At 45.4% G+C, this 25,362-nt stretch overlaps 1 protein-coding gene across 1 annotated transcript in view; it reads right to left on the bottom strand.

Annotated features, from left to right (window-relative positions):
- WARS2 (tryptophanyl tRNA synthetase 2, mitochondrial) overlaps window positions 1-10,753 on the bottom strand; it is a 36,784-nt gene extending 26,031 nt beyond the window's left edge. Inside the window, exon 1 of the mRNA XM_081176842.1 lies at window positions 10,692-10,753. Within this exon, the coding sequence (XP_081032968.1) occupies window positions 10,692-10,736 (45 nt within the window). The 5' untranslated portion in view covers window positions 10,737-10,753. The remainder of the gene's footprint in view (window positions 1-10,691) is intronic.
- Window positions 10,754-25,362: the final 14,609 nt, after the last annotated feature.

The raw sequence follows: 25,362 nt of genomic DNA, 5'->3' as shown, positions 1-25,362 counted from the left end.
CAGAGCCGTGCAATCCCTCCCAAAACAGGTCTCTTACAGGAGCCGAATCCCTGTCCCATTCCAGAGCACTGACCAAAGCGAAAAAGCGGGCATGATACTGCCTTACGCTGGCCCTCCCTTGTTTCAGTCCATGTATCTGCTGCCGAGCAAGATCCACGTCAATGCTTGATAAGAAACACCCATCCATTGCTTTAATAAAGGCATCCGCATTTTGGAGCGCCGGATCCTTATCCCTCCACAAATTGCGCAGCCATGCTTTAGCTTCCCCATGCAAATGAGCGTTAGCTGGCTCTGAAGCCTTTTCTTTGGACGTGTTTGCACTTTGGAGTAGAAGATTCCAGTTTACAGATCTACCCATCTGTTTAAAGAGAGCAGGTAAGGAAACGATAAGGTCGCAAAGCTAATTTTAAATACAGGTGTGTTTGTGTGTGCGCGCTCATATGTATGCAAGCGAGCAGGAGAGAGAAAGAACGCAGGAAGAGAGGAGCGGATCGCTGCTGACATGTGCGACAAGAAAGATTGATGGTTTCCCTCTCTAGTTTTCCCCACTGTGAAGGCACACAGGGGGTGGGGAAGGGGACGAAGAAGCCGCTGCGCCAGCGACAAAGCAAGCTGCTCCGCTTATACCACTTGAGCCCTGATTAATGAGGCGGCAGCAACTCAGGAAATGGAGAAGGATCATGCTTAGACTTCCCCCTTATTGTTACTTAGCTATAATTTGAGCCACAGAGTTCCACATGTTTTTAGTTGGTTTGCTAGTTATGAATTTCCAAATCAGTCAGACAAAGAGAAACTGCCAGGAGACCGAAGGAAAGAGCGCGTGGGGGGGGGGGGAGAGAAAAACCTGTGTGCAAACTCTTACCTTGAACTGAAGAACGTGAAGTCTGGATGTGCTAGCAAACATAGGGGTTGTAAGCCAGTGCTACTCAGAGCAGACCCGCTGAAATTAACGAATGCAAGTTAGTTGTGTCCATGCATTTCAATGGGCCTTCTGTGAGTAGAACTAGGTTTGGATGCAGCCTGCAGCTCAAGTAAATCACGCACACAAGCTCAGCATATATTATACCTGAGAATAAGGCTGCAATCTTGACTCCACTTACCCATCGAATTCAGTAGGGCTGACATAGAAGGTTAGGATTGCACGGTAAGTCAATGGGACTTACTTTTGAGTAGATTTCTTTAGGACTGCATTGTTAAATCTATTTAAACTTGTCAGTTAACTGCATCAAATACCCATTAGCACTATTAAGTCAGGGAAATAATAATAGAAATAATATTTGTAATATTTATAAAACATTTGTATTCTTGCCTATTTTAAACCCTATTTTATACACAATCTCAACAGAAGCTCAGGGCAATTCACATATTACAGTGCAGTAGTTTAAATCCATATAAAAACACTTTATACAGATTGTGAAGACTGAGAGCAAAGAACAAGGAAAAGTGATACTAGATCAGCAACCTCCAATATTTCCCTGGCACCATTTCAAAATTTTACCATATGCTTAGGTAATATTCTCCCCCTCCTCTGCACATTCCTCCTTTTTTCCTCCTCTTTTCTCTTCTGCCCTTCTCTTCTAAACAAGCAAACAAATTAAAATAGTGGTGATACCACTGATAAGACCCAGCTTAAGAAGTGTGACCCATTTTGTGGGTTCCAACACACTAAAGGGGAATTCACAAAAATACATAAATCTCCTAATAGAGCCTAGAGAATCCTATCCCTGTATAAATATATAAAGCCTGTATCTGCATGTGGAGGACGCTACAATTTCTTAACTCCCTTCATGTAAGATTTCCAGAAGCCACCAGCTGCCTGCAGTGGATAAAATGATTTTAAAAGGCACTTCAAAGTAAGTGGTGCTGAACTAAATGGGATTTTCTTCAGAGTGAACATGCGAAGGATTACACAGTAAATGGACATTTGGTTAAATTCAGAAACGCTGTACTTACGTCTATCTGTTTCTTACACATGCCTACAAACCACTCAAAATAATTTGGAAATTACAGCAAAATCTTCTACATGCACATCTTTAACAATGGTTTAAACTTCATCTATATCTGAAACTAGAAATACTGTTTGGAAGTGTAAACCAACTAAGTTTTAAGGAGGAAATATACTCCCTGGCAAGTTATTCTGAGAAATGTCTCAGAAGCTTTATTCACTTTTTCTGTACCCATTATTAAACTTTTTCAAACTGCAGAATCAGTGACTTAAAGGTAGTGCAGAATGCAGCAACCACTTTTTAACAGGGTGATTCTCTGGAACAGGACACACTGTGTTCCTATTGCCATTCATGAACAATTCTGATTGTTTTAAACTATACTTTCTAGAACACTTTGGGACTTACCATTAGAGCAAATAGGCCAACTGCTTGATGGTAGCCTCTGTACCACCAAGGTTTGATTAGCAAGGGCTTTCATTTTCAGTGACTTTGAAACTCCCTTCCCCAACAACATGTTTGACGAAGCCCAAATTTGAGCATTTTCCAGCAGGCATGCAAGCACAGAAACATCTGCTTGCCAGAGAAATCTAGGAAGTTATGCAAACAACGGGACACCAAACTTTATCAATATTTTATATATTTTTATTTTAGATCCTGGCAGCTGCTTCACAATGGAAGACAGAGGACTTCAACACCCTTTTGGCTTTACACATGGGTGTGAGAAAACACCAGAAATTTAATTTTCATTGATAGTCATTTTGCTTTCAAGCCACTTGGTATGCTAAGAAAAAGGGATTTAGAGTGGGGAATATCAAACACTTTGGTACTGCGTCACTATAAACCCAGATGTTTCCTTGATATTTGTAGATGAGAAAACTAGCAACAAGTGTTTAGGACTAGGAGTGAAAGATTAGGCACACTTACATGGAATTAAGTCCTATAAAAATAAATGACTCATTTCTATGCACATTTATGTGGGATTAGGATGCAAGACGCTCACTGGAAGGACAGATCGTGAAGCTGAGGCTCCAGTACTTTGGCCACCTCATGAGAAGAGAAGACTCCCTGGAAAAGACCCTGATGCTGGGAAAGATGGAGGGCAAAAGGAGAAGGGGACGACAGAGGACGAGATGGTTGGATAGTGTTCTCGAAGCTACCAGCATGAGTTTGACCAAACTGCAGGAGGCAGTGGAAGACAGGAGTGCCTGGCGTGCTCTGGTCCATGGGGTCATGAAGACTCGGACACGACTAAACAACAACAACAGGATGCAAGACTACTAAAGGCTTATGTTTGTATCTGCCAATCTCGAACCTGAACACTACTCCTTTCCTCCACTGCTGAAACCTTGTCCTATAAGTTCTGCGAGGAACATTTTTAACATAATGGCAACCTAATAGTTACTGCTAAGATACCGTCAGGGGCTGAAGCAGAGCAACTGCCTTCCCTGTTTGACACATTCAACATTTCACGGATCTATGGAGCCACTTTTGCTTTAACTGAGTTGTCTTCTGAAAATGCAGAAACTACCACCTGATTTTTGGCTGGCCCCATTTTGCTTCCAAAATGACAAGCATAACATGACTGAAGCTCAGTATTAAAAGAGAGAGGTGGATTGGGGTCCTGCAACTAAAGGTGTGTCCAATGTATTCCAAGCCCCTTAATAGGAGTGCTCTTGTTCAGAAATTGACCGCTGCAAAAAAGGAACCTTGTAATTTAAGACTCATAGGGGTAGGAGGTTTCAGGAGTTTAGAGTGGGAGGATACTGCTATTTCTTTTTCTACACCCCACCAAACAAACTCTTCCCCCAATGTGCTACGAAGTACCAGATGACTCATGTTCGTGACTGGCTGATATTCGTAAAACTTAGTACTTTATAGCACATATAGCGGGTGTTTCTGGCAAATAAGAATACTGCTGAATACATACTGCTAAAACTACCACAAACAGCATGCAGGGAGAGGTTTTTTAAATCCTTGGTGCACAGATCCCTTTACTTGTAATTCTCACTTCAGAATCACTATACAGTGGTACCTCGGGTTACATACGCTTCAGGTTACAGACTCCGCTAACCCAGAAATAGTGCTTCAGGTTAAGAACTCTGCTTCAGGATGAGAACAGAAATTGTGCTCCGGCGGTGCAGCGGCAGCAGGAGGCCCCATTAGCTAAAGTGGTGCTTCAGGTTAAGAACAGTTTCAGGTTAAGTACGGACCTCCAGAACGAATTAAGTACTTAACCCGAGGTACCACTGTACTTACCAAAAGCTATTCTTTCTAATTCTTTCTCTTCCCCACCCAACAGGCCACAGGTCAGCTGCCCTCAATGTTCTGTAGGTCCTGGAAACTCCTAAGCCCTTGTTAGGCCATTGCTAGGGTTTCTTTCTCTTTTCAAACTAATTCTGTGTACCTGGGGAGTCCCCTGACTGTGTTGAAACCACTACCTTGTCTTTTAGAGGATGCTTCACTGCCAAATCGACAGGCACCCAACTACTCGCTTCGTATCACAAGGAACAAATGAAGAATCGCAGCAAAATATTACAGCGTATTCTAACCACAAAGAGGAGTGTTCCTGTTCAGGACACAGTCAACGTAGAGCAGAAACCTTGTTTGGTGCTCATACCTGCAATCCCAAAGATTGCAGTTAGGGATAATTAAGCCCCTTGTTTTTGCCAATATTGGACAAAATAGTCATTTTTTTCTATATAAGTTTCCGTATGGTGTAAGAGGCCCCTCAGGGTATCTGCAAAGCTTTGGAACCAATGCCACCAACACCTTGCCCCTGAAATGCCCAATTTTGAAGCTTCCTGTCTGCTACCACCAGCAACAAAACAATAGGTAAAGCTTGGTTGCTGGAGTGCAGCTGGGTTTCTGATCTCCACTCCAAAGACACTTCTCTGATAGAAAAGAGGCACTAATGAGCCATCCTAATACTCTCCAATCATCCCTGGCATTGAGACTAATTAAAAACAGCACCATGTTGTTGTTGTTGTTAATTAATTAAATTTGTATACCAATTTTTTATTCAAAGGTCTCAAGGCAGTTCAGAGGATAAAAATACAAGATAAAAACACAAAATTGGCTGATGTTGTTTGTGCAGTTTTTAAAAAGCCAGGTGGCAACTTTGCAGCCTGTGTTTTGTGAGCCGATGAGAGATAGAGGACTTGGAGGGAAAAGGGAATGCTAGCAGTCTGTACTCAGGTAGCCACTAGCTGTTGAATGGACAAGAAGAAGAGAAAGGATGCTTAGGCATTTAGACTTACAGGCACCAAAGTTAGTTTTGCAAATCCCTTACGATGGGCTCTTTCTTGCAATGCTCTTAATGTTCTTTCACAGAATCATAGAATTGTAGAACTGGAAAGGACCACGACGGTCATTTAGTCCAAACCCCTGTAATTTGCTTAGTAAGTACAACCCCTGCACAACTGCACCCTTATATACAGGAGACACTTTGAACAGTCAGAAGGAACTGTTGTTACTGTTTACTTCCACTACCACCACCATCGCCAATCTACCAAAAACTGTCAGGAATAAATTGCTAGCATCTGTCTGGTTCAAGAGACATTGGAGTGCACCTCTGGGGATGAACTCAAACCCCTGTGTTAGCATCACAAGCCTTGGCAATGTTGTATGGAGGTACTGGGCTGCTCAGATGATAAAAGATTTCATCATCTCGCAGGGGGTCGACCTGGCTTGTGTGACGGAGACCTGGGTGCGCGAAGGGGATACTGTTACCTTACGAGAGATGGAGCCCCCGGGTTTTTCCGTCCTCCACCAGTCACGGACTGTGGGCCGGGGGGAGGGGTGGCACTATTAATCCGGGAAGATTGTTCTTTCAGGGCTCTACCACCGCCATCGATCCCCGGCATTGAATGTGTTGGCCTAGTGTGGGGCTCCGAGGTGAGCTTGGCTGTCTGGCTGGTGTACCGGCCACCTAGCGCACCAGCAGCCACCCTGTCAGGCCTGCTGGAGGCGGTGGCCGGCTGGGCCTTGGAGTTCCCTAACCTATTGATAGTGGGGGACTTCAACATCCATGCCGATGCCACTCCCTCCTCACAGGCTCTGGACCTGGTGTCTTCCATGGCGACACTAGGGCTCTCCCAGTTTGTTTCGGGCCCCACACATCAAGCAGGCCACACGCTGGATCTGATCTTTGGCGTCGGTATAGATGTGATCATGTTTCCTTCGATGAAGGTGCCATGGTCTGATCACTACGCTCTGAAAGCCAGGATTGACGTTCCACCCCCACCCTGCTTAGGTGGTGAGCCGATTTGGGCTCGCCCGCAGAGGCTGATGGACCCTGATAGATTCCGTCAAGCCTTGCGGGACCTTTCTCCCCCTGGCAACTCATTGACTGAGCTTGTTGAGGGCTGGAATACCCAGCTCCTGGCAGCCATCAATGAGATTGCACCTAAGCGCCCTCTGCGACCCCGCAGAAACCGGGCTCCCTGGTTTACTGAGGAGCTCCGGAAAATGAAGCGGGACCTCAGACGGCTAGAGCGAGTATGGCGGGGTGCCCGTGACGGAGCCTCAAGAACATCTTATAGGGTTTTTATGAAAACCTACGAGATGGCAGTGAAGGCCGCTAAGAAGTCCTACTTCTCAGCCTCCATTGCATCCGCTAGCTCTCGCCCGGCACAATTATTTAGTATAATTCGGTCTTTAACGTCCCTCGAAGGACAGCCAAATTTAAATAACAATTCGACACACAGCTGTGAGGCATTTGCGAGCTTTTTTGCGGAGAAGGTCCTGTCGCTCCGCCATGACCTCCCTGCCAATTTGGATACAATAAAGGAACTGGAGGCCCCTCGACTGTCCTCGGGTCCAGTATTGGACCACTTTGACCGGATATCCCCAGCCGATGTGGACAGACTCCTCCGAGCTGGAAAGCCCACCACTTGTCCTCTTGACCCGTGCCCGTCTTGGCTGATTAGAGCGTGTCCAGACGAGGTGCGGGCCCCCCTGGGGGATATCATCAATTTGTCCCTTGGCACCGGGACATTCCCAGGGGAACTGAAGGAGGCAGTGGTGCGTCCGCTCTTAAAGAAAACATCATTAGATCCCTTAGATCTATCCAATTACCGCCCAGTTTCGAATCTTCCATTCCTGGGTAAGGTGATTGAGAGAGCGGATGAAACATCGGCTCTGGATCCATTCCAGTCCGGCTTCCGCGCTGGTCATGGGACCGAGACGGCTCTGGTCGCCCTAACAGATGATCTTCGTAGACAGCTGGATCGAGGCGGGTCGGGGCTGCTGATTCTTCTAGATCTGTCAGCAGCTTTCGACATGGTCGATCACGAACTTCTGGACCACCACCTCGCCGACGTGGGGATCCAGGGCACAGTCCTTCAATGGCTGCGCTCGTTTCTCTCTGGTCGGGGACAGAGGGTGGCGCTTGGGGGGGAACTGTCATCCCGCCACTCCTTGGTGTGTGGAGTGCCTCAGGGTGCAATTCTCTCCCCGATGCTTTTTAACATCTTTATGCGCCCCCTCGCCCAGCTTGTCCGGAGTTTTGGGCTGGGCTGCCATCAGTATGCTGATGACACCCAACTCTATCTGTTGATGGATGGCCATCCTGACTTGGCCCCAGACACACTGATCAGATGCTTGGAGGGTGTGGCTGGATGGTTACGTGGGAGCCGGTTGAAGTTAAATCCTTCGAAGACAGAGGTCCTCTGGCTGGGACGGGGCGATATGGGATTGGGGGGGGGGCAACTCTCATCTCTTCCGGGGGCGCAATTAGTGCCAGCACCGTCCGTTAAGAGTTTGGGTGTAATCTTCGATACCTCCCTCTCCATGGAGGCGCAGATTGCAGCTATAACAAAGGCGGCATTTTTTCATCTCCGCCAAGCTAAGCAGTTGGCTCCTTACCTCTCTCGCCCTGACCTAGCCACTGTGATCCACGCGACGGTCACCTCCAGACTGGATTATTGTAACTCGCTCTACGTGGGGCTGCCCTTGAGACTGACCCAGAAACTCCAGCGGGTGCAGAATGCCGCAGCGAGACTCCTTACGGGGTCTTCGCTGCGGGATCACATTCATCCAGTGCTATACCAGCTGCACTGGCTCCCGGTGGAGTACAGGATCAGGTTTAAGGTGCTGGTTTTAACCTTCAAAGCCCTACACGGCCTAGGACCCTCGTATCTACGGGACCGCCTCTCCTGGTATGCCCCACAGAGGAACTTACGGTCCTCAAATAAAAACATCTTGAAGGTCCCAGGCCACAGAGAGGTTAGGCTGGCCTCAACTAGAGCCAGGGCTTTTTCGGCTGCGGCTCCAACCTGGTGGAACGCTCTGTCACAAGAGACAAGGGCCCTGCAGGACTTGACATCTTTCCGCAGGGCCTGCAAGACAGAGCTGTTCCACCAGGCCTTTGGTTGGGGCACAGCCTGACTCCCTCCTTTGGCAATCTTTACAATACTTTAGTTTATGGTTGCCATCAATTTTGATTTTAATTAATTCTTATGATGTTTTTATAATGTTGCACTATTTTAGTGTTGTTAGCCGCCCTGAGCCCAGCTTCGGCTGGGGAGGGCGGGATATAAATAAAATTTATTATTATTATTATTATTAAAAGTGGCTGGGGAGCCACCCAGAGTGGCTGGGGAAACCCAGCCAGATGGGCGGGGTATAAATAAATTATTATTATTATTATTATTATTATTATTATTATTATTATTATTAAGACCCTGCTTACAAAATGAGGTTATCCATCTTTGGGCAGTTTTCTATTAACATAGATGTCTATGAAACTCCGCTCCAACTACACATGGCCGAGGGTGGGGAGGAAGGGGGGCCCGAACAGGAGACCAGAAGCCCCTCACACAAAATAATAATAAAACCCTGCCAGCAGAGCATGAGGCTCTTAATGTCGGGGTCATGGGTTTGAGCCTCACCTTGGGAGGAGGGCAACCAAAATGGTCAAAGGCCTGGAAACGATGCCTTATGAGGAACGGCTAAGGGAGCTGGGCATGTTTAGCCTGGAGAAGAGGAGGTTAAGGGGTGACATGATAGCCATGTTCAAATATATAAAAGGATGTCACATAGAGGAGGGAGAAAGGTTGTTTTCTGCTGCTCCAGAGAAGCGGACACAGAGCAATGGATCCAAACTACAAGAAAGAAGATTCCACCTAAACATTAGGAAGAACTTCCTGACAGTAAGAGCTGTTTGACAGTGGAATTTGCTGCCAAGGAGTGTGGTGGAGTCTCCTTCTTTGGAGGTCTTTAAGCAGAGGCTTGACAACCATAGGTCAGGAGTGCTCTGATGGTGTTTCCTGCTTGGCAGGCAGGGGGTTGGACTCGATGGCCCTTGTGGTCTCTTCCAACTCTATGATTCTATGATAAAATATTCCTCCTCCATTGCAGAGCGTGGGACCAGATGACCTTCAGGGTCCATTCCAATGCTACAATTCTGTGATTCTACACAGTAGATTAAGGGGGCAGGGGAGAGAGAGAGAACATTTTATTTTTCTCTGTACCATGTATACCACTTTACGACTTGCAAGCATGGAACCTGGGGGACCAAGGTTTGAATCCCCACTCAGCTATGAAGTTCACTGGATGACTTTGGGCCAGTCACCATCTCTTAGCTACCTAGCCTACCTCACAGGCTTGTTGTGAGTATTAAAAGGAACAGGAGAGCCATGTACGCCACCTTGAGCTCCCTGGAAGGAAAATGTGGTATAAAAATATTATACACACAGAGATAGAGGTACACACGCTCTTTTTCATTTTCCACGTGACACAACCTTGATGGCAGAAGGTGAGGAAGAATTAAAGAACCTTTTAAGGAGGGTGAAAGAGGAGAGCGCAAAATATGTTCTGAAGCTCAATATCAAAAAAACGAAGATCGTGGCCACTGGGCCCATCACCTCCTGGCAAATAGGGAAGAAATGGAGGAATTTTACCTTCTTAGGCTCCATGATCACTGCAGATGGTGACAGCAGTCATGAAATTAAAAGACGCCTGCTCCTTGGGAGAAAGGCGATGGCAAACCTAGACAGCATCTTAAAAAGCAGAGACATCACCTTGCCAACAAAGGTCCGTATAGTAAAAGCTCTGGTTTTCCCAGTAGTGATGTATGGAAGTGAGAGCTGGACCATAAAGGAGGCTGATCGCCGAAGAATGGATGCTTTTGAATTCTGGTGCTGGAGGAGACTCTGGAGAGTCCCATGGACTGAAAGAAGATCCAACCTCTCCATTCTGAAGGAAATCAGCCCTGAGTGCTCACTGGAAGGACAGATCCTGAAGCTGAGGCTCCAAGACTTTGGCCACCTCATGAGAAGAGAAGACTCCCTGGAAAAGACCCTGATGTTGGGAAAGATGGAGGGCACAAGGAGAAGGGGACGACAGAGGACGAGATGGTGGGACAGTGTTCTCAAAGCTACAAACATGAGTCTGACCAAACTAGGGGAGGCAGTGGAAGAGAGGAGTGCCTGGCGTGCTCTGGTCCATGCGCTCACGAAGAGTCAGACACGACTAAACAACAACTATCCCGCCCTGACTCTAAGGCTGCGACTCGCCCACTTTCGCCACGCAAGCACCGCGGCCGCGTGGCGGGATTCGAATCCAGAACCCCGCCCCCAACCTCGACCGCCCTTTCGCCACAGCGGCTCCCGGTGCCGGAAAACGCAGCCATGGGGGCAGGACACGCGACAGCTGCCCCTCGGACCCCGCCTTTCGCTCCCTCCAAGAAGGGACCGCGACCCGGAGCGCCGTTCCTCCCTCCCTGCACTTCCTGAGCCCCGTTACCTGCATGAGGTGAAGCGCCCGGACGGAGGAACTGGGCGCCGCCATGTTGGAAAGGTGGGGGCGGTCACGTGACGCCGCGCGTGCGCACTGGGTCACTCGTGCCTCCGCCTCTGCCGCGCTCCCCCCCCCCCGGGGGCTGAGATTCTGCAACGCAGCGGGAATATTTCCGCCCTGAGATCAAAGAATCTCGTGCATCTGCCGACTAAGCTAGTTCATCAGTTTTGAAGGCTGGCTGCCTTGGCCTCCATCTGAAACAACAACAACAACAACAACAACAACAACAACAACAACAACAACAACAACAACAACAACAACAACAACAACAACAACAACAACAACAACAACATGGATTCAGTTACAGATAGGTAGCCGTGTTGGTCTGCCATAGTCAAAATAAAAAAATTCCTTCCAGTAGCACCTTAAAGACCAACTAAGTTAGTTCTTGGTATGAGCTTGGTATGAGCTTTCGTGTGCATGCACACTTCTTCAGATACACAGAAGTGTGCATGCACACGAAAGCTCATACCGATGTGTATCTGAAGATGTGTACAGATGTGTATCTGAAGAAGTGTGCATGCACACGAAAGCTCATACCACGAACTAACTTAGTTGGTCTTTAAGGTGCTACTGGAAGGAATTTTTTTATTTTAACAACATGGATTGTTTAACGCCTATGTTGCACACATCTCCCTATGGTCTCTGGCCACCAGTTCTCCAAGTTTCTGTAGTGCTTTAAAAACCTGCTTTGCCCAGAGCTGGAATTAAAGTTGACTTGATCATACCCACCTTCAGTTCTCTTGCCTATCTATAGTATATATACACACACATATATGTGTGTGTGTGTGTATCTACGCAGAGAGTGAGAGATACACACACTTTTTCATTATATATATATCGAGTTTGGATGCTCCCCCATTCCGAAAAACAAAACTCCCTGCCCATAGAAAGCTAGCATGTTAGGGTAAAAGAAGAAGAACCCCGACAGAAAGTAAAGTTTCTGTTACTTAGATCATTTTACAAAAAGTTTTTTATATAGAGAAAAACACAAGATGGATTTAGATGGTATCGAAAAGTTATCAATGAAGATGGCAGATGATTGTGATCAAGGAGGGTTGGCCTGGCATCTTCCTGCCTAACTTTCAAAAAAGGGTCTGATCAGGAGATCTCAACCGATGGGAGAAAAAACGGGGAAAGAGTTCAGTCCAAACCGATCATTCAGAATATTGCCTAATGAAATCTAAGTTTCCCCCTCCCCTCTGCAGAAACTGAGAATGTGGAGTATAAAAAGTGACAGATCATGCAATCTGATTTGTGGACCGGGTCACCTTGTGCAATCTGGTGTAAAGGTAAAGGGACCCCTGACCATTAGGTCCAGTCGTGACCGACTCTGGGGTTGCGGCACTCATCTCGCTTTATTGGCCGAGGGAGCCGGCGTACAGCTTCCGGGTCATGTGGCCAGCATGACTAAGCCGCTTCTGGCGAAACAGAGCAGTGCACGGAAACGCCATTTACCTTCCCGCTGGAGCGGTACCTATTTATCTACTTGCACTTTGACGTGCTTTCAAACTGCTAGGTTGGCAGGAGCAGGGACTGAGCAACAGGAGCTCACCCCGTCGAGGGGATTCGAACTGCCGACCTTCTGATCGGCAAGTCCTAGGCTCTGTGGTTTAACCCACAGCGCCACCCGTGTCCCTGAACTCTGGTGTACCAAACAGCAATAAAACACTACTGGACTCAGACACAGTTTAGCGCAAAACTGGATGAGTGTAGACTCTGAAACAGCGGTGCCTCCTTCTTAATGTGTAGGGAAATTCCGCATGTGAATAACAAGGAATGCTCATTGAATGGAACATTTTCCTTCACGGAAGAAAAAATATGTTTGTGTGATTGGCTTTGGATTGCTCCTACAGCAGCATTATCTGAAACCAACAACTCACAACCCCTCCTGGATCATAGCAGACTGTAACACTTACCCGGAGGTAAAAGCCTAAATAAAAATACGACTGACTGCTTAATTGGCTTCCCCCTTTTCTATGCTCTTCCCCACACAGTCAGGAATATGTTTTTAAGGTTAGTTTGAATTAGAAAGGCTTAATTTCCATTTTGAAATAAACTTATCTTGAAACAAAGGCTCTTTTGATTGCACACATATGGAGGCTTAGTAGTGCAACATCTTCAAACCACATCGGGGCAGCAGACGCCAGGCTCAAATTACAAGCAACCTGAGGGGGTGTGCCCCCCGCCCTCCCCACATTTTTAGGTTCTCCTTCTATTTCTATTTATTTCTATTTAAAAGCTTTAGGAAAAACTGAAGCCCCCTTCCTTATCTTAAGCATTTATCAGGGATGCCAGCCCTACTATTAGCTCCCTCCTTACTCCTGACACACTCACCCTAAGTATGAACACTGACCCTCTAGCAGAACATCCCCATCGCTCCCCACATCCCTGCTAGAAGATGTACCTATAATGTTAACGTTCAGCCTAAGGAAGAGTCAATAGCTCAGTTGGTTAGAGCATGGTGCTGATAACATCAAGGTCGCAGGTTCAGTCCCCATATGGGACAGCTGCATATTCCTGTGTTGCAGGGGGTTGGACTAGATGGCCCTCAGGGTCCCTTCCAACTCTACCGTTCTATGTTTCTATAACATGAACATTGGGATATTAAATTGTAAAGTTTGGTTGGGCTTAACAGCTATAGGAGGAGGTACTGACTTCTCCATCCAGGGGTACCTTCTTATAGCACAGGCATTCTCTATAGAACAGGCCTTGTCAGCCTACATAAGTCTTCAGATAGCTTCAGTTCTCTGCTGAGTTATCTTTCCACAAGGGTCAACATTGATGCCGAAATCCAGCATTGCCTGAGCTCTGCAAGTGCAGCTTTCTCCCGATTGAAGTGCAGAGTATTTGAGGACCAGGACACTCGCAGGGAAACCAAAATGCTTGTTTACAAAGCTATTGTACTACCAACCTTACTGTATGCTTGTGAAACATGGACCACTTACAAACACCATCTCCAACTTCTTGAAAGATTCCATCAATGGTGTCTCCAAGAAATCTTACACATCACTTGGGAAGACAGGCAAACTAATATCAGTGTACCAGATGAAGCAAAGATCACCAGTGTTGAAGCAATGATTCTTCAACATCAACTTCGTTGGACTGGTCATGTTGTGCGGATGCCTGATGATCGTCTTCCAAAGCAACTATTCTATTCCCAACTTAAAAATGGAAAGTGTAATGCTGGTGGTCAACAAAAGAGGTTTAAAGACTGTCTCAAGGCAAATCTAAAAAAAAAAAAATGTAGTATAAACACTGACAACTGGGAAACACTGGCCTCCGAGGGCTCCAGTTGGAGAACAGCCTTTATCAAAGGTGTCATGGACTTTGAAGACACTCAAACTCAGAACGCAAGGGAGAAACGTGCTAAGTGGAAGGCACGCTTGGCAAATCCACACCGTGATCAACTCCCGCCTGGGAACCAATGTCCCCACTGTGGAAGGACGTGTGGGTCCAGAATTAGCCTCCACAGTCACTTACGGACTCATTGTTAAAACCGTGTTTATGGAAGACAATCTTGCTCGGCTACAAGTGATCGCCAAAGAAGAAAGAAGAAGAAGACAGCTGCAGTACTGTACAGGGAAAGAATTCAAGGCAGCTGGTCCCATTGGGACCTATCCATGGTCCTGAATTCTCAGACCTGTAATTGACCCTCCTTGACCTGATGTGTGTGACTTGACTCAACCCGAGGGCCTGCCCAGAGGAGAGAAAATCACCCTGTGTCCACTTCCCCTGTGAATCTGAAGCCCTAACGGAACAGGATACATTCTCTCTAGTCAAACAGATTTTTCTGAGTTTTGAAACAGTGCAGAAAAGGAGGTTGTTAGGCAGCTGGGTGGGGTGTCAACAAAATCCCCAATCAGTCCATGTACCCACTACCAAGTATAACATTGCTAGACAAAGAGCTTGGAGATAGAATCTCAGCAGAATCTCATGTAGAATTTGGGGTGACAATACTGCTGAGACAGACTTCTGTCTTCTTAGATCTCAGCAGTGCAGGCCAGAGCAACGTCCTCATTTAGGATCAAGTCCCAGAATAAATTTGCTTTTGAATGTACCACCCTAACATCAAGCAACAGCAAACTGAGATGTAATGGCTCATTGACAGAACAACCCGGATTAGCTTGGTTGGAAGAAGGGCGGGAAGAAGAGGCACTTTCCATTTTCTGGCCTCTTTTCCTTAACTGCTTAGTCCAGTCCCTACTGCCACATCTCCCTGTTCCCAGAGTCAGGCCCCAAGACACGTGATTAAAAAAGAACTAGACCAGGGGTCAGCAAACTTTTTCAGCAGGGGGCCGGTCCACTGTCCCTCAGACCTTGGGGGGGCGGACTATATTTTTTTTTGGGGGGGGATGAACAAATTCCTATGCTCCACAAATCACCCAGAGATGCATTTTAAATAAAAGGACACATTCTACTCATATAAAAACACGCTGATTCCTGGACCATCCGTGAGCCGGATTTAGAAAGTGATTGGGCTGGATCCGGCCCCCGTGCCTTAGTTTGCCTACCCATGGACTAGACCCATCAACCGTAGCAAAGTCAGATTATTAACACAGCTGATAACTGCACAGGAGAACTTCCCAGCAAACTGTGTCCCAGCTTAATTAGCATTTGTAGGTGGAGACTGCCATTTGCATTTTCTGGCAGCAACACGCTTTGGGATGGCCCTGAAAATTGTACACATTTAGGATTTTTTCCCCCCAATAGAAAGTTAATGGTAGAACCAGGAGGTTCAGTGAAATCCAAAATATTTCAGGCACGATAATTCTATTTCATGTACAGAGCAATGAATATCTGAAATACACCACAAGTGTGTTTAGGAAGGACAGGATTTTCCAACCAGGAGCTTATAGGTGCTCGTGGTCAACTCACTGGTTCTGTACATTGAATGGTTCTTATTTTTAGAAATTAAATGAGCCTCTGTTCCACATACGCATCTCAAAGACCCAATGCTTTGAAAAGATGGACTATTGGATGTGTTGATAACATACTGTGCTGTTATATTAAAAAGGTAAAGGGACCCCTGACCATTAGGTCCAGTCGTGACCAACTCTGGGGTTGCGGTGCTCATCTCACTTTATTGGCTGAGGGAGCCGGCATACAGCTTCCGGGTCATGTGGCCAGCAGGACTAAGCCGCTTCTGGCGAACCAGAGCAGCACATGGAAACACCGTTTACCTTCCCGCCGGAGTGGTACCTATTTATCTATTTGCACTCTGACATGCTTCCGAACTGCTAGTTTGGCAGGAGCAGGGACTGAGCAACGGGAGCTCACCCCGCCACGGGGATTCAAACTACCAACCTTCTGATTGGCAAGCCCTAGGCTCTGTGGTTTAACCCACAGCGCCACCCGCATCCCGTTGATAACATACTGTGCTGTTATATTAACTGTATTTAAAAACCGGCCACAAATACACTTAAAAACAGCGCACATAAATAAAGGTCTAAGTGAATAACTTTACACAGAGACTGGGAATTGTGTACCATAGTGAAATTGGAAACGTCCTCCTTGCTTCTGCCAGGAGAAACTGTACCTAGAATATCAAATGAGCCTTGTTATGATTCCTATTATAAATCATGACATATTCTCACAGCGTTCATATAGTGTTGGGTGTATGTGCTGAGAGATCCCCCTCCCCCCCTCAAAATGACAATAAATGTTTCTAAATGCTATTCCCCCCACCTTTTTAAAAAATAAAATATATTTAATACAGGATGCTGTGTCTTGATATATGCAGGTGAATAGACTCACAGAAGGGTTAGGCATTCTTTCTGATCAGATAGGATCTAATGTAATAATACATTAATTTAAAACAGTTGGCTGTATAATTCAATTATAGATGGGCCACCTAAATACCGATACAGGATATGTGATGTTTTTCTACAATAATATGCAGTGTTCTTCATGTTGACAAAAAAGTGCTTCACCAATGTAAAATATTTCAATTCTAGCTGGTTTTAATTGGTTAACTAGTGGTTTATTTTCACAATACAAAAATTGGATATTACTGGAATCTTGCACAAACTCTTCTTTCCTCTTTAACATAGTAGTCACTGGCTTTTGAATATAAACAGTCTGTAGGTATTATTTTGTTGAGTTTGGCTGTCAAGAGGGGCTGGTAATCAGAATGAGCTCTAACTGCCATTGGCTCAGTTACTCCAACCAAAGGGTCACTTCTACTGATGTCTGAGCTGGTACGATCCCCAGAAACTCTCGTCTGCCATTGGCTGAACTTTTCCTGACCCAACAGACCGGGCATGCAGAGAGTCCTAAGAAAATATGAGTGGAAGACCTAGGTGCTTGGGAAATGGAGGCTGGCAGAGGAAGTGAGTGGTTCAAAGGAATGAGGCCAAGAGAAGATCAGAAGGAGCAGCTATGCAGCCAAATTACATTTGAGGTAGGACATCCATTCAAACCTCTCCATTCTTAGGGAAATCAGCCCTGAGTGCTCACTGGAAGGACAGATCCTGAAGCTGAGGCTCCAAGACTTTGGCCACCTCATGAGAAGAGAAGACTCCCTGGAAAAGACCCTGATGTTGGGAAAGATGGAGGGCACAAGGAGAAGGGGACGACAGAGGACGAGATGGTGGGACAGTGTTCTCGAAGCTACCAGCATGAATTTGACCAAACTGCAGGAGGCAGTGGAAGACAGGAATGCCTGGCGTGCTCTGGTCCATGGGGTCACGAAGAGTCGGACACGACTAAACAACTAAACAACAACAACAATCCATTCACACCTACCTTCTGCCTGCTCTTTAAAGCTCTGTGTCCGAGTGCCTCCACCCCACACTGTTTTCCTTAATGCTGAATTGAAATAAACAGCAATTTGGGTTTTCAATGTCAGCTGTTTTGTGGTTTTAAAAACCTCTCTTATTTTGGAACGGTGCATACTTGTGCATATAGCTAGGGAGTCCCTAAAATATGTTGAAGCCACTCCCTTGCTTTTGGGTGGCTTCCAAACTGATCGGCACTTGATCGCTCAGGTTTGCTAGTAGTGGCGTGACGGATGATTGACACAGCTGATCATTACTTTCATACAAACAATGATCCAGAGAGAGCTGAATGGACACATCTTGCAGCCCTCAAGATTCCAGAGAAACTGAACACATAGGTTCATTTAAAAATATTTACAGAGATTTACACAGCGAAATGTCACAACAGTTTGCTGTTGCTAGCAAGTAAACTGAGAAAGCTAAGCAGTCAATACCAGGGCATCAAAACTATTTGGTTTGCTGTTGCGATTTTCTCTCTACATTCTCCATCTGTAATTTTCTTCTTCTTTTTTTGGGGGGGTGGCATGGTAGTGAAGTAAGAAAGGACATCTTTCCTACATGCTGTTGTTTTATCATCCATTATGCTTTCTCTGTTCTTTCTATTCATTTCGAATCTGTGTTTCCTGTCATGTGTAGATTGAAAACAGAGCTTTGCTGGGCGAAAGTTCTCTATTGCAAACATCTGTGCCTCAGCAAGGATTGTGTTTCCGTGTCTTGGAACATCAAGGGGTTCTTTCCTTCCCCAGATGCACACCTTCAGTATGGGGTATCTGAGAATTCAGAAGAATCAGTGGTTACAAACTTGAAAAGCATGTATAAGCACATTTTACAGGGAAAAAAAGGCGGACATTCAGCCCTTGTATATCAACGGGGAACGGGTGGAGAGGGTGGCGGAATTCAGGTTTTTGGGAGTAGCTATCGATCAGGGCATGACTTGGAGCACACATACCACTGCTCTGGTGAAGAAGGCCCAGCAGAGAATTTATTTCCTCAGACTTTTAAAGAAGAACAATCTGAGTGAGAGACTGCTGGTGTGCTTCTACCGAGGCTCCATAGAGAGCATTCTTACATACTGTATTTGTGCTTGGTTCTCCGGTTGTACAGCTAGGGAGAGGAAGGTGCTCCAGAAGGTCATAACCACAGCCCAAAGGATTATTGGTCATCCTCTCCCATCTTTGGAAGAACTGTACGGTTCCCGTTGTCTTAGGAAAGCAAATAACATCCTGCAGGATTCATCTCACCCGGGACACGGTCTGTTTGCACTACTGCCTTCTGGCAGGAGATATAGAAACATCAAGTCAAAGACAAATAGACTGAAAAACAGTTTCTATCCAAGAGCTGTGGCCTTTTTGAATGCTGTAACTCGATAGTGTGACCTGGGAGTTTGATGGGTGTGGTGTGGGTGTGGCTGGAATGTGGTTTGTTTGGTTGTTGTTGTTGTTTTGCTTTTGATGTTTTAAGGGATGGCATCCAATTTCGTTGCACTTTGTACAATGTTGCACTTGTGTAATGACAATAAAGAATCTATTCTATTCTATTCTATTCTATTCTATTTTAGTTCCTCATCAGCGACAGCGACAACATTGTCATATATAACAACATTGAGCTTTCCCTCCCCTGAATGTCATGTAATATAAACCAAGGGATGTAATTGCTTAGATGTAGAGTGTTAAGCAATGCTGTTTTTCTAGAAAAAGAGGTGCTGGAACTCACCATAAATGCCTCCCTTGTTCTCTTATAATGGCAGTGGCATCCACTTGAGAGGTGCTAGAATGGAGTCCGGTGATTTACGGCTGAAAAAAAGCCCTGGTGTTAAGGACCCCATACTTTTTTTCAGAAACATAGATTAGTTTACCTCCCAGATCACAAAAATGCCTTCATTATCATACATGTAATAGCAACGACTATAGGCTACCCTTATTGGGACACGGGTGGCGCTTTTGGGTTAAACCACAGAGCCTAGGACTTGCTGATCAGAAGGTCGGCGGTTCGAATCCCCACGATGGGGTGAGCTCCCGTTGCTCGGTCCCTGCTCCTGCCAACCTAGCAGTACGAAAGCACCTCAAAGTGCAAGTAGATAAATAGGTACTGCTCCAGCAGGAAGGTAAACGGCATTTCTGTGCGCTGCTCTGGTTCGCCAGAAGCGGCTTAGTCATGCTGGCCACATGACCCGGAAGCTGTACGCCAGCTCCCTCAGCCAGTAAAGTGAGATGAGCGCCACAACCCCAGAGTCAGACATGACTGGACCTAATGGTCAGTGGTCCCTTTAACTTTTATAGGCTACTCTTACATTGTAATTATATCCTTGGGAATGGCAGTGCCAGAAAGGTCTTAAGAGATAAAGGATAGAAATGTGGATTCTGAACTGTTATGGATGGCAGGTGGGAAACCATCGTTCACTAGGGTAAATGGCTTCCTAGTAATTTAGGACAGACAGCTGCTGTTCATCACTGAGAGCTAAAAGCAGGAGATGACATCTGGGAATTTCTCTCCAGCTTTTATTTATTATTATTTATATCTATTTACTTCATAAAATTTATATACCACTTGACTAAAAGAATCCACATACCTTCTAAGCAGTTTGTAAAAAGAATAAGACGATAAAATTATCAGTGAAATGGTTAAAAACAGCTGTTTAAAACATACAAAAAACAAGTAAAACAACGATAAACTAAAAACAGATTAAAATATGTGTTGACATTCTACTTATCTGGAGAGGCTTGTCTGAACAAAAATGTTTTAAGCAGGTGCCAAAAAGAGGACTTTACAGTGAAGATGCCTGCCTGATGTCAATAGGCAGGGAATTCCAAAATATGGGTGCTGCCACTAACTAACTAACTAACTAACTAAATAAATAAATAAATAAATAAATATTATTTATATTCCGCCCTCCCCGGCCAGAGCTGGGCTCAGGTCGGCTAACATCAAAATATGTTGTTTGGTCGTTTAGTCGTGTCCGCCTCTTCGTGACCCCCTGGACCAGAGCACGCCAGGCACTCCTGTCTTCCACTACCTCCCACAGTTTGGTGAAATTCATGTTCATACCTTCGAGAACACTGTCCAACCATCTCATCCTCCGTCATCCCCTTCTCCTTGTGCCCTCAATCTTTCCCAACATCAGGGTCTTTTCCAGGGAGTCTTCTCTTCTCATGAGGTGGCCAAAGTCTCGGAGCCTCAGCTTCAGGATCTGTCCTTCCAGTGAGCACTCAGGGCTGATTTCCTTAAGAATGGAGAGGTTGGATCTTCTTGCAGTCCATGGGACTCTCCAGAGTCTCCTCCAGCACCAGAATTCAAAAGCATCAATTCTTCGGCGATCAGCCTTCTTGATGGTCCAGCTTTCACATCAAAATATATAATACATTAAATATATATAACATCAAAATATATAATACATTAAAACATAAAGTTCAGCAAATGACTCAAATACAGCTTAAAATCGGCATAGTTCTGTGTTGGCGACTCTTATCAAGGCATACAGGAGGTGTGTCAAATATCTGGCTCGAAAGTGTGCCAATCATAGGAGCCAACTCCTAGGGGCTGGGGTCTCTTTGCCCCCGAATAAAAGGGGCAGGCCCCTCCAAAGATAATGGGCATTGCCATTCGCATGGTGTGCGCATGCCGTGTCTTGTGATAGATTATGTGGGGCGGTGCCTCCCTGGCCCCCCAGTATTTTATTCAAATGGCACCCCTGGTGCTGATTTAAAAAGTGGAACCCTGGTGAACACAGAGAAGGAGTAATCATAGTTAAGACTTTTCGCTTCAGTTCCAAAGAACCAGTCGCTTAAATGTCTCTTATCGATATTCAAGGAGACCGGAAGCTCTTGTAGGTGATATTGCATCAGGTAACGTTCAGATACCACCTTCCCAGCTGTGAGTTTCGATCCTCTAGTATAGTTCCATATGTTATAAGAATTTTAAGGTCTCAAATATAGAATAAATATTCATAAATGCACACATATCTAAATATATGAACCATGTGTCTGAAATAGTACAGGTGAGCAATCCTGGAGCCATTTTGACTCTCCCAATGACCTCAAATATTCCTCTGCAGTAAGAGAAGCAAATGGGGAAAGCCTTCCTATGGTCCTTTTGCTTGCAAATCCTGCCTTAAGAGCATATTTGTGTATGAATAGGGTGAGCCTGTGACCTGGACTTAGGAACTAAAGTATTAACCATCATAAAAGAATAGCCAGACTGCCCAGGTAATGCAATCAGGGACCATTGTCAGGTATCCTGGCAGACAGGATTTCTGCTGTAGACCGCCTCCTTCTGTGATGTATGTATGATGTTTTGGGGGGTGGTCTCGGGCTACAGGGTGGGCAGTTTCAAAAGTGTATATAAGGGCTTGCGCACCACTGTTCTGGGTTCTCCTCCCTCCCTGTGTGTGGTGAGTGGGGACCCTGTTGCAACAGTATAATAAAGATCAGGCTTACTAGCCGCTTTGCTTCTCAATATTCTCTGGTTGGCCTCTTTTTTCTCCTACCAATAGGGAACCTACGTAAGGACTCTATACGTGCTCTGGAATACCCCATAAGGGAAAGGGAGCAGTTTTTCTTATAATACGTATTTGCCAGGATTGTGATGAGGATTGTCTTGAGAATTATGGTTCCACTGTATGTGTCATAAACGAATGCCAAATCATATAAAAAGTGTCTAGAAGTTCTTGTCAAAATTGCAAATTATCCATGATTTTCTCCATTATAGCTGTATTCCAGAGTGAGCGTCTGGTGTAAGATTTTGGGCTGTTTTCCACTGGGGTGCAATTACTATCTGTGCTGCCAAGATCCTATAGAAGACTATTTCTTTTGACAATATATTTACATGGGTATCATCAACAATATTTGGTAACACTAATTTTGGACAACAGACAAGGACATCCTTGGAGAAATCCCCCCTCCACCCCCCCATAAAAGTTGGAATTTGTAGAAAATAGTTTTTGGGATGATCAGCGCAGCAGTTGAAAAAGAACACAGAGAGACTCCTTTTTCCAAAACTAGATGAATAACAGACATATTCTGAAACAATGTGTCTGGTCTCTGGGGCAACATTAGTGGTTCTAGAAGGGAATGACCCCGTAATAGATGGGTAAGTGCAGTTTTTGCAGGAGGACTTTCGCTCTCGGCTCCCCTCCCCTGTTGTTTGTGGGTTGTCTTAACTGAGGTTTTGAACAACATAAAGCTCATAAGATACGTAGCACACTCCCGCTCCTTTCACATCTGTAGGACATTTGGCACCATGCATCTGGTTGTGTTTGTGCAAATATAGTTCCATACTCACTAATAATTCCTGAGGCTAAAGGCCCCTCTCCTGTAACCTTGTTAATATTCTCACAAGACCTGGTGTGAACGTCTCACAGCACTGGGGCAGAATTCAATCTGGTGAGACTTCCCCAGCCCCCCCCTATCCTCGTGTCTCTTAGTTTCTCTCTTTCTCGTACGAGGGTGGCCTCAAGTTTCCTGGCCACCCACATGAGGAGACAGTCTCCCTCCCTCTCCTTTCTCAGTTTCAAGGAATTTCCTTTTGTCAAAGGCAAACTGTGATTGACATATTTTCCTCCTCTTAAAGTGCAACCATCTTAATACTCAATTTAACCATATCCTTATGGAGTTCATACAGTGATTACCTAGGCGCAAAGAAGGCTCCCTGCTCAGACAACACCACCCTTTCAAAAAAAGTTGTTGTTGTTTTAAACCTGCCTACATGCTCAGCACTTTCTAGATTTTTCAAAGGCAGGGACCTAGATGGTTTAGTACTCAGAAAATGGCTTGAGACTGACATCCTTGGTGGTGAAGATTTCTAATTCTCATATTCCTTATGAGACCCTGTACAACATAATGACTGAGAGTGTGAGCTGGGAAGTGTAGTTTTCAAATCCCACCTTCACTACGAACTTGCTAGGTGGCTTTTGTCAAGCCCTCCTCCCATTTGCAATATAGCAATACTATTGATCTGCTTTGCACAGTTCTTGCAAGGATTCCAGAGCATAATCGAAAGTACTCTGAACAACTGAATAACATGAAAATAAATAAATTACATCCATGGCTTCCTCCTCTTTTTCGCCAACCAGTTATTGGCCCTACCGTGGCTATGGAGGGAATCTGTTATTTTCTCAAAGAAAGGGAATTCATTCCCCTTCCCCAGTCTTGATTATTATTTTTCTTCTGTGTTACTGGAATTGTCAACAGTTAACACTATTACATGCTCCCCGCGGAATCTTGATGTACTTTCGACAGGTCTTGAAAATGGGCCAGCACTGGGGCTACCTGGATGGATTTTGCGAAATGCAGAACAAATAAATACTGGGCATGATGGAATTCAGGTGCTGGGCAGGTGTTCAGATTTGCTTTCTGCTTTTGCAAAATGAACACAGCCAACTGCACACGACCCTGTTGAACAGCACCCCCTTCTGTGCAAACAGAGAGCCTCTGCCCCATCCCTGGGAGACTGCGAATTTCTTTGGAGGAGGCTGCATGTTGTGGTCAGCGACTGCTGTTACAGGCAAGCCCTTATGACTCAGGTTTTAAAGGAACACGGAATGATTCTCCCATTTTCAGACCTTACTAGAAAGTAGAGCATTGTGGAATGTGTGCGTGGCAGTTTTCTATAGCTTGTGGAACTACTCTAACCAGATACCTCGAGTTGTTGAGGTCCACAAGTCCATTTCATACATAGGAAATAATGAAATAGGTCTGTTAAGCTATGTATCAGAGTCATAATATCATTCCATTTGGAAGGAAGTGGTACCAACAATAGCAAACTATTTTGCCCCCAGATACTAGGGAGAGAGCAGTAGCGTGGCTGCAGTTTAATTTTCACAAATGAGATGTACATACCTACAATGTAAGCACGAGGGGAAAGATACCCCTCCAGATTAGATAAGGAACTTTTTCCCATTTCGTCTTGAAAGTGGGTGAAGCGATTATCCTATACTCTCCTACTACACAGTCCTATGCATGTTTACTCCAGAGTAATTTCCACTGTGTTCAGGGAGGCCTGCTCCCTAGTAGGTCTGTTTAGGATTACAGCCTAACTAAGGAACTCACAAAAGTTCTTGGGACTTAACATTACTGAATATTATTTGAGTGAAACGCAAATACAATGGCAGCTCTGAAGACGGCACAACACTTTAGCATTCCCAAATCCCTGTTTATTTTCTCCAGAGACAGAGAGCAGGATTGTGGGTCAGCAGGACTCACACGTTTTTGGCTGGTATTTATTGACTCAGAACTTCATGCTGACAGACAGATGGACAGGCAGACAACAGTTCCTGTTACAGTGACTTCACTCCCTTAGCCTTCTTTACCCCCAAAGCTCTGACACCTCTGACATCCTTTCCACACACGGTTCCAGCTTCTGCAGCTCCTGCCAAGGAGAATGGCAGCTGCCTCTCACTCACGGATGTTGGGAAATCGTCTGAGGGTGTGGAATGGCACCACTAGCACCCACAGCTGCATGCAGAGAAGAAAATAATCTAGTCAGGTATTGTAACACAGGGCAGTGGAGATGAATGTCTCCAGTGCAATTGGCCAAGTGCATATATGTAAGTTCATGAAATATACTTGGAGTCGAGAGTGGATTTCATGCTCTTTATTCAGCTCATAGTGGTGAGGAGGAATGAAAGTTTCCCCACAGTATCTGCTGTATATACATTATTTACACAATGGGCTGCACGTGATTGGCTAATTCCTGGATTCTCCTGTAGGCCAATCAGGTTGTGGACTCACTTCCATCTGGAGCTGGATTGGGTGGCTCCTGAAGACCAATCATACTGCTGCATTGTTCTAGGACCAATCAGACTGCTGCATTTTGGATCCTACTGTTCTAGGACCAATCAGACG

This window comes from Podarcis bocagei (genome assembly GCF_964188305.1).
Source record: "Podarcis bocagei genome assembly, chromosome: 17".
In the NCBI taxonomy this organism is placed as follows: domain Eukaryota; kingdom Metazoa; phylum Chordata; class Lepidosauria; order Squamata; family Lacertidae; genus Podarcis; species Podarcis bocagei.
Note: the sequence above shows the minus strand (reverse complement) of the source record. Positions and strands in the feature narration are given on the sequence as shown.